Source organism: Haliotis cracherodii, unplaced genomic scaffold (genome assembly GCF_022045235.1).
Source record: "Haliotis cracherodii isolate W230 unplaced genomic scaffold, xgHalCrac1.p SCAF_12, whole genome shotgun sequence".
Taxonomy (NCBI): Eukaryota; Metazoa; Mollusca; class Gastropoda; order Lepetellida; family Haliotidae; genus Haliotis; species Haliotis cracherodii.
Window position 1 is genome coordinate 9,405,943 of NW_027266267.1, and position 10,064 is coordinate 9,416,006.

The 10,064-nt window shown below is 38.7% G+C and overlaps 1 protein-coding gene across 1 annotated transcript; it reads right to left on the bottom strand.

The window, feature by feature from the left end:
- Positions 1-3,456: 3,456 nt before the first annotated feature.
- Positions 3,457-9,792, bottom strand: LOC139457513 (carbohydrate sulfotransferase 15-like). The gene is made up of 6 exons (XM_071238899.1): positions 9,520-9,792; positions 8,322-8,426; positions 7,734-7,890; positions 6,089-6,260; positions 4,482-4,629; positions 3,457-3,797 (listed from the first exon to the last, which is right to left on the bottom strand). The coding sequence occupies exons 1-6, from the start codon at positions 9,725-9,727 to the stop codon at positions 3,619-3,621; spliced, it is 969 nt and encodes a 322-aa protein (XP_071095000.1). The 5' UTR covers positions 9,728-9,792; the 3' UTR covers positions 3,457-3,618.
- Positions 9,793-10,064: the final 272 nt, after the last annotated feature.

Here is a 10,064-nt window from a genome sequence, read left to right on the forward strand (position 1 = left end):
TATTTTAGTGAAAACAAAATCATCAGCGTGTACATCGCAGATACATGAATCATAACCTTTTATAGTCAACATCACATCGAATGGTGATCCTCATACATCAACAAAAGTTCAAATAAAAGATACCGAGAAACTTGCATGTGGGATGTTGATTCATAGTCTACCGTTTCCGGGTCACGGGAGCATGCAAGGTCAAACGGATTAAAAAAATACGCAAATTATATCGTGAAAATTACTTTGTTATTCATATTAGTGGTGATTACTGATAATATGTGATGATTTTTGTTTTTTCTGTATGTGACAGGCGAAATATTTCAAAATTAACTGCAATTGTTTTATAACGAAAGATTATCAGCAGACTACCCCTGTCTGTGACAATACATCCGCCATGATCCGGTGACTTTTGCACTTACTGAAATATTGCTGCCAGAGTTCACGGTCTTTATTTTTCTCTCGTCATATTAAACGGAAAATGACAAATGAAACTTTCTTCGATTGAGAAGATCGTCAACTTTTGCATATGGCTTTGGTTTCATTTGGCTGCCCCAGACAATTGGTAATGCAAATGTTTTCATTTAGTACTTTCGCATGTGTTCCATTGATATGTTTCATCAGAAATGGCATTCAGGTATTTATGAAAGTTCAAGATATGATACTTATTGTCAATTCAAGTCATTGCTTGAACCAGAATACTATTTATCAAATTTACGGTACAGGAATTCTCGCAACACCCTTATTCGTTTTAGACTTTGCCTGAATGATCTAAAAATTAACATAGGGAGATTTTCATCTTTTGAGAAATCGATACGATTATGCCCATTTTGTCACATTGCTGTCGAAGACTAAAACCATTTTATGTTTATTTGCCCTATATACGAAAATCTAAGAAACAAGTACTTACCGCAGTGGTCTTTATCTCATTTTAATGCCATAAGATTGTCTTCATTACTGTCTTGCAAGGATTTTATAACACAACTTCAACTGGCTTTGTACATACATAATGCGTTTTTTGTTACTAAGTGAATTGTTACCTTGACTTTGTATTTTATGAAATATGTTATGTAACTCCGTTGTATATGGGCCTGTGGCCTTTCATACAATAAAGAATTGAATTGAATTGAATTGCCACGACAATGTAAACTTTGTTGATATAAAAAAAAGCCGTAAGTTATGCCGAGGTCGGGCGAAGCGCGCCATGTTTGATTTTTGAACGTCTGCAAGCATCATGACATGGTAATTGTCTTTTCGTATATTGTAAATATTCAACTAAACACTTGAAATTAGGATTGGTGAGTATATATATGTAAGGATTGACTGTGTATTTTTTTCGGTTTATTGAGGAATGACTCGAAAAACCGATGTGCAAACTGTATGAATCCGCATATACAGTCAATGCTTATAATTAAATACGACAACGAAAACATGTTTTATCGACAATAGTTTAACAAAAAACAGGTGTGTATATCAAAGCCGACAAAAATGACGACATTGATAATCATTCCAGGTGTAGGAATACATACTGTGGCGTGACATGAATAAGATGATTGTTTAATTTATGCACATAAATTTACACGCCTACAAAGTAAGTAGCCAATCAACGGAGAGCAGGAACAAAACAATGTTCATAAAGACCTGCCAATCAAGGCAAAGAGGCGAGAAGAAGTGGAACAGTCAGATTGTAACGAACCAGGAAAAGGCGGCTGTTTCAAATGACATGGTCAGTTGCCGCCAGATTAGTTCCCTGAGAACGGGAAGACACAGTTGGAAAAATGCTAGATCTCTAGTTAGAAATGAAACCCGAAGACATGAAAGTTGTGGAACCGAGGCGTGTGGGAAATAAAAGGCGAGCGAGCCTGCACGTTTGCTGTTTCCTTCCTTCACGGCCTTCGGTCTCAAAGGTTGTTTGGACAATGAATATGCATGAATAAATGTCTCTCGATACTCTTAAGCAGAAAGGGAATTCCCTCGAATGTAATTTTGGGATTCCCCGACATTCCGTAGTAACGAAAGTAGTCGCCTCGGTGGGCGTGGCTTAATGTTTTACATTCATTGGGAAATGAATGCAATAACACGTGACCAATTCAGCTAATCAGAATGCAGGATTATCGATGAACACCACGAAAATTTAATTATGAGTCATTAATTGACATGATGACCTCGAAAATTGTTTTTTTTTTCTGTTTCACGTTTGGATATTTACTGAAATGTTTATAATTTACCATCGCGCTATTATTTACAAATAAAAATCATCGAATTTATACTCAGTTAAAATTAAGATATCGGAGATAGGATTATTGAAAACAATTTGAAAAATTAAACGATTTAAAAAGCTTCCTAACATGAAACGAAAAACCACCTTCAATAACGTAATTCAGGCAAGTTCATGAACATTTGCAATTTTGGTGTTCGCTTTCGTCTTTACCTTGTTCATAACTGAACACATCAGGACATTTTTACATAGTAATTTGTAGTTTTCTATCAGGAATAAATGTGCCAAATATGTCTTCAATTGCCCATGTTTTATGAAGCACCGACTGTTTGAAATCGTCAAACCTCTTTACAGCGCCTTATGCTAAAACAATTTAGCAGGCTTAAGGTTAAATACAAAATGAGACATAAATGAAGATTATTTGTTTATTTTGGAGATACACAATGTCATCTCTGACCAATAAGAGTTAACCCACAGATATAATGTGTCCTCAAAACAAAAATGGTTCCAATACAGTATTATTCTTAGAATTATACTAACAAACGAGTGACGGTACAAAATGGGATATAAAGAATCATTTCTCTACAATTTTTGTAAACGAGAAAAACACACCTTAGTGCACATGTTCTTTGAGTGCAAAATTGTAAAACATATCTGGAACAACCTTACAAAATGGATCAAAGACAAAACTGGAATAGAACAAGAATTTTCAAAATTGACAATTTCATTAGGATATCAAGAAAAACGAAATGATGTATTAAATCATATTCTAACTTTAACAAAGCAAAAAATATTTAAATCAAACTTTTCCGACTCCATACCAAATTTCCCAGACATCAAACAAGAAATGACCGATTCATATTACATCGACAGAAATATATCATATTCACTATGTGAATACACACAGTTCATGACATTTTGGTCTCTCTGTCACCACCTATTAAAATCACGAACTTGCACAATCCAACAATATGACACTGGAATAGTTTTTGTTTGATATCATCTATAGATATACTTTGTAACTTGTATGTATTTAAGATTGCATGTGAACCATATTCTGTAAACATATTGTTTGTGTACTCCAAAAAGAAATAAAATAATACAAAACAGAGTTAAGATACTTGTTAATCGTCTCACCAATTAAAGTGTGTACGTTCCATTAGCACGGACAGTTTCTGATTGTGTGGTCTGTAAAATTAAATACAGAAACACATTTTTGAAGATGATTCATTTTATTTCAATAAGCTCCATGGGGTGGTACATGAAGGAATGCTTCTTTTCAAGGAAGGTGCTAAAACTCCACATGTCAATTTACAGGAGACACACAATGTCATCTCTGACCAATAACAGTTCGTGGTTTTCATTTGCATCTGATGTTTCACAGCATAAGGTTTATGTACTGGGTAAACGTCTCACCAATTAAAGTTGGTGCGTCCCACTAATATGGACAGTTTCTGGTTGTGTGGTCTGTAAAAGTCATCAAGTAGCTGACGAGTCTCGTTCATCATGTCCCCGACGTCTTGGCCATAATGCCTTTGATAAGCAGCCTTCCGGTCAACGATGTTTGTTAATTCTGTTTCCGATAATGTTCCTGTAAATAATAATTCATTTAAGGTAAACAAACGTCCCTTCGTTTGAACACATGGTTTCATCACTATTTGGTAGTGAGTCCTAAATACGTAATCATAGCAGTCGGTTGGTTTGTTGTATAACGCCGACAAGCATAGTCGCCTTTTACGGCAAGCATGGGTTGCTGAAGACCTATTCTACCCCGGAATCTTCACGGGTCTGGCAGTCGGAATCGTACAATGGACTCAGCCTTTAGTAGAGATTTCTAAAGATTATGGACAGGACTTTTGTCACTTTTATTTGAAGATTTCAAGATTATCCCTTCCATTTAAAAGTAATTGTTCCTTCACAAAAATAGTTGTCCGAATAGTCTGAAACCAAATTTGTTTGGCTTTAACCATAGAGAATAGTATGTCTTGAAGCAGTGGCCGAAAACATATTCTGAGCTTCATAAAAAATTCCACTTCCTGCCATGAATCCAACTTTGCAAAGCAAGTCTGTTCTGTATGCACACGTCAGAACAGGCCGGGGTTGCAGGAGCAGGCCACATGGTGCAACGCTCAAAACTACCATTTTATGTACTACTTTTTTTGGAATTATAATATTATTATATTAATAGTAATAACATTGTGAATACTGATCTGACAGGGAAAATGAAATTAATAAGGAGAAAACAATACTTATTCTATAAGGTTAGTATACTCACGTAAATCAAGAAATTTGAAAAGTTCTGCAAGATAGTGTGAAACATTTATAGCATATTCCTCAAACTTTAGGACGTAGAGCTGCTCTCTGGGAAACACGTTCAACCAGTCCGACAGAAATACATGGTAGATACCTCGCTGCAGATCAATCTGGGGACAGAGCATTAAATAGATAGACGTGTCCGTAGCCCATATTTAGGATGCAGGATAGCCCTCACATCCCCTCCTCCACCCAACATCCCTCTGCCGGTAATATAGACCCAAAGCTCTCGGCCGACGCTAAATCCATATTCCCAACAGAGGGCGCTAACGTATACATAACACATTCAAAGGAAAGCTGTCGCTTGACGATGGTCATCATTTCATTCAATAATGACATTTCCGCGGTCGGGTAGCCTAGTGGTTAAAGCGTTCGCTCGTCAGGCCCAAGACCCTGGTTCGAATCCCTAGATGGGCACAATGTGTGAAGCCCATTTCTGGTGTCCCCCGCGCCATGATATTGCTGGAATATTGCTAAAAGCGGCGTAAAACCAAACTCACTCACTCACTCACATGAACGATGATATCAGATCCACAAAACGGACCCTTCCCGCACCGTCCTCTTTTTAATCACCAACACCTTTGCCTGGTGAAATCTAATTTCAGCAAACCGACGTACAGTAAAGTACGGTTATAACGAACTCAAAGGGACTACTAATTTTAGTTCGTTATAACCGTAGTTCGTTATAAGCATATATACAGCATAATACAGCTAATTATCGGGACCAAAAAAGTAAGTTCGTTATATCCGTCAGTTCGTTATAAGCGTGTTCGTTATAACCGTAGTTTTTACTGTAATTATAATCACATTCAGTACAAGAGCGATGATCAGCTTCACACGATGGGCAACATACGGCCGTTCCCACACCGACCCCTTTGTCATCACTTATCACCTATCACTTATGTCTCAGCACACGAGAGATGATATCGGACACATTATTAGCCCTGTGTTACCATATGAATCTCACAGTTACCTTTGCCGCAGGTAATTTGTGATATCGCACACATTATTAGCCCTGTGTTACCATATTCATCTCACAGTTACCTTTGTCGCAGGTAATTTGTGATATCGGACACATTATTAGCCCTGTGTTACCATATTAATCTCACGGTTACCTTTGTCGCAGGTAATCTGATGATATCAGACACGCAATGGCCACTGTTTTATCATTCTGACCTTTATATATTTCAAACTACATTTGTCTCTGCACTCGGACAATGGTATCAGATCAGACACACCCTCACGTGTATGAGAAAGGATGTACATGTACGCCTGTGCACTGAGACAAAGTTTGTGTGTTTATTTGTTGTTGAACGCCGCACTCAGCAATATTCAAGCTATATGACGGTGGTCTGTAAATAATCGAGTCTGGACTGGACAACCCAGTGATTTATACCATGAACATCGATCCACGCAATTGGGATCGATGACATGCATCAACCAAGTCACCGAGCCTGACCACCCGATCCCGTTAGTCGCCTTTTACGGCAAGCATGGGTTGCTGAAGGCCTAATTTACCCCGGATCTTCACGGGTCGCCTGAGACAAAGATGGTGTCAGACACACCTACCTCGTGTGTCCTAGAGAAGGAGTTGGTGTAGTTGTAGCAGCAGCCGCGGAGGGACTGTGACGTAAGACAGTCTTTAAACACGTTGATCTCTCTTACAACGAGGTCGTGGAAGGCTTGTTTTGACACTTTCCTCTTTGAAAAGCCGGCCATGTGGAAATAGTAAGAGTATAGCCTACAAAATATTGAACATTTATATAAACACATCAACATCATCTTCAATTAGATATTACATACATTATAATAAAAAAATGTGTGATTATACTTTATCATGTTAAACATAAGAACGTAAACCAATCAATGGTTCCATCAGGGCCACATAACGAAAAATCAAAATACAGTAAACTACGTTTATTACGAACACGCTTATAACGAACTGACGGATATAACGAACTTTTTTTTCCGTCCTGTCTATTTGCTGTATATATGCTATATCTATGCTTATAACGAACTACGGTTATAACGAACTAGAATTAATGATCCCTTTGAGTTCGTTATAACCGTAGTTTACTGTATCGTTTACCCTCTCCACTTTAAGCTTCAGACACCGGTTTGTTTCAAAAATCCACTGGACAGACATACCGTATTCGGCGTAATAAGCGCCCCGCTCTAATAAGCGCCCACGGCGATATTTGCTAATATATTGGCTAGTGAACAATCCCAATTAGCACCCCTTCCGATTGATCAATGTACACAAGACTTATTTATTCGCGTATAATACGCACTCGTGTCTTATATGCATTCTTAATTATGGGCAATAACATTCTTGAAAAATATATCTGTCGCATATAAACATTTCAGTCTGTCAGTATAAACCACGAAATGTATCTTTCAAATCTGTTTTTTTCCAACAAAATAATGTTCTGTTAAGAGCCCCCTATTTCTAATTTTGAGAGCGTCCTGGGCGCTTATTACGTCGAATACGGTACATTATATGCGACGATGACATGCATCTCCTGTTACGGCAAGCCTGGGTTGGTGAAGACCTATTTACCCTGATCTTCACAGGTAACAATGACCTATGAGATTATTTAATATAAAACTCCTTGTTTGGAAAGATATGCGGTATTCTTGAGAGAAGTTATATGTTTATTTGTACATTACGAAACACTTGAAGAGACAGGGGTTCCTTCTCTAAATCTGCCCCCATCAAACTGCTGCTTAACCTACGTGTTGGGCTTGTTAACATGTCGAATAATGCAGTATACACTGGCATTGGGAATAGGTTTTCACTATACTGTTCCAGTACTATTGCGGAAAATGCCTTTGACAGTCATGCTGACACCTGTTTGTAGGTGAGGTGAAATTGGGTTTAACGTCGCGTCCAAGATTATTGCACTTATATAGCGATGTGCATGTACGTGTGTGTGTTTGTGTGGCTGCTTGTACTAGTCCGGACTGATGCCGATTTATAGTGCAAGCTCACTGAGATACCATGCCGCAGTTTAACATGAATACCCCACTCAGACACAGTATACTGACTCAGAGACGACCAGTCCTTGTTTTAGCCCCTTAATGCCGAACGCCAGACAGGGTAACAACAAGTACCATCTTTTAACGTCTTTTGGTATGACGCGGCCGGGGATCGAACCCCGGACCTTCCGCTCTCCGGGCGGACGCTCTACCACTAGACCACGGAGGCGGTCACCTGTTTGTTGGGTTCCTGAGAGACAGTATAAGTCTCGCTTGTGGGTTCAGATGGTGGATGAGGTCGGGATTTGTCACACACGGCTCTTTGCATCCCTCGTTCCCAGGCAACATGTCCCAGAACTCGTTGAATGAGAAATAGGCCGGGGTAGCATCACCTGTGTAAATAGACACACATTCAGTGTATCGTATTCGACGTAAAAAACGCCCAGGGGGCTCTTATTAGGATATTATTTTGGTGAAAAAAAATAGGGTTGAAAGATAAATTTCGTTGTTCATGCTGACAGCCTGAAACGTTTATATACGACAGATATATTTTTCCAGAATTTAAATGCCCATAATTAAGGGTGCATATAACACACAAGTGCGCATTATACGCGAATAAATTAGTCTTTTGTACATTGACCAATCGGAAGGGGTGCTAATTGGATTGTTCACTAGCCAATGTATTAGCAAATATGGCCGTGGGCGCTCATTAGAGCAGGGCGCTTATTACGTCGAATACGGTATGTACAATGTAGGCGTTTTGCTAAATTCCCTTTCCATTTTTTACACCGATAAGACACACAGAAGAGTATCATGGTTTTACCTATAATATATGGGCTGACGGTGTCCTTTCTGTGGTTCTTCTGTATGTAACTGGCACTCTTCTGCAGCAAATAAAGGTACGTATCTATGGAGGTACACGATTCGCCTGAAATTAAAAGATGGCAAACATATCTATGAAAAGGTTTGCCATACTGAAGATCTACAAAGAAAATTTGCATCAAGTTTGAAAAAAAATAGCAACAGCGTTTGTGACAGCCATTGACGGTAACGGGTAAACATGTTTCAATCAATTGTTGTACTTGGTTATGAAGAGGGAATTTTAATAATCTGTGAAATTTTACTGTTTGTGACAAAAGAAGTACAGTAGAGTACGTTTTAAACGAACACGCTTATAACGAACTGACGGACATAACGAACAGTGTTTTGGCCCCGTCCATTTGCTGTAATTATGCTGTATATATTCTTATAACGAACTACGGTTATAACGAACTGACGGATATAACGAACTTACTTTTTTGGTCCCGACAATTTGCTGTAGTTATGCTGTGTATGTGCTTATAACGAACTACGGTTATTACGAACTAAATTTAGTGGCCCCTTTAAGTTCGTTATAACCGTAGTTTACTGTACGCTTGTTATTTCTAAGCTTGATGTGTGAGCGAGATTCTTTATTTCCTCCAATGAAAGATTACAATGAATCTGTATTCAATTACACGCGGTTAACACAATAAAAGAGGCATAACATTTATTCAAATCTACACAGCATATCAAATTCAAATACCTATGCAAAGACAGATATCCACTAAAAGATGTATATCAAAAGATGCTTTAGTCTTACAGATACCAGGTGAATTGTAGTATGATAGTTTCCCAGGTGTGTTAATCAAGATTGTGATTAAATTTTGTTTCAGCTCCAAATAAGAATGATAACATATCTGTTTCGTCTTGCATTTCGAAATCAATATTTTTGAACGTCAAGTAAGTCAATGCAAAAAGAGAAAAACGTTTTTTCCTGATATAAGCGTTCACAATGAAAAAATTATGTGGATGTCATGCCTATTGCAGAGCTTGCACTCTTTCGAATCCATATGTAACCGTGTTAGAAAATACCATATGCAATAATAAATATTAATAAAGTTCTTGTCTTAAAAACGAGGCATCCAAGATTCGACAGAGCTCAAAATGAAACTAAACATGTCCAAATAAGAAATGTTATCCCACGTCATATTTCCACGTACGGAGTTGTGACCGACGAACCCACTGCGTCTCCTTCATGGCATGAGGAGCTACATCAGGGTGACTGTTGATTCTACTGAACAGATCCGACGTTCCACACTTGCACTGGCCGATGATGAAGAAGTAGGGCAGACAACGCAGCACCCTTGATTCCCCCGTCTTCCTCCTGTTGCTGGCGATCCACTCTAGCGGCTCCCTGCTTCGTTTCATGCTCTGAGGACACTTGTCTTCAGGGACATCTTGCACCCACCAACACGGGCTGGTAAACTCGGGGAGAGTCTTAAACTGAGGCTACAAATATAAAGAGACATCTTGCACCCACCAACATGGGCTGGTAAACTCGGGGAGAGTCTTAAACTGAGTCTACAAATATAAAGAGACATCTTGCACCCACCAACACGGGCTGGTAAACTCGGGGAGAGTCTTAAACTGAGGCTACAAATATAAAGAGACATGTTGCACCCACCAACACGGCTGGTAAACTCGGGGAGAGTCTTAAACTGAGGCTACAAATATAAAGAGACATGTTGCACCCACCAACACGGGC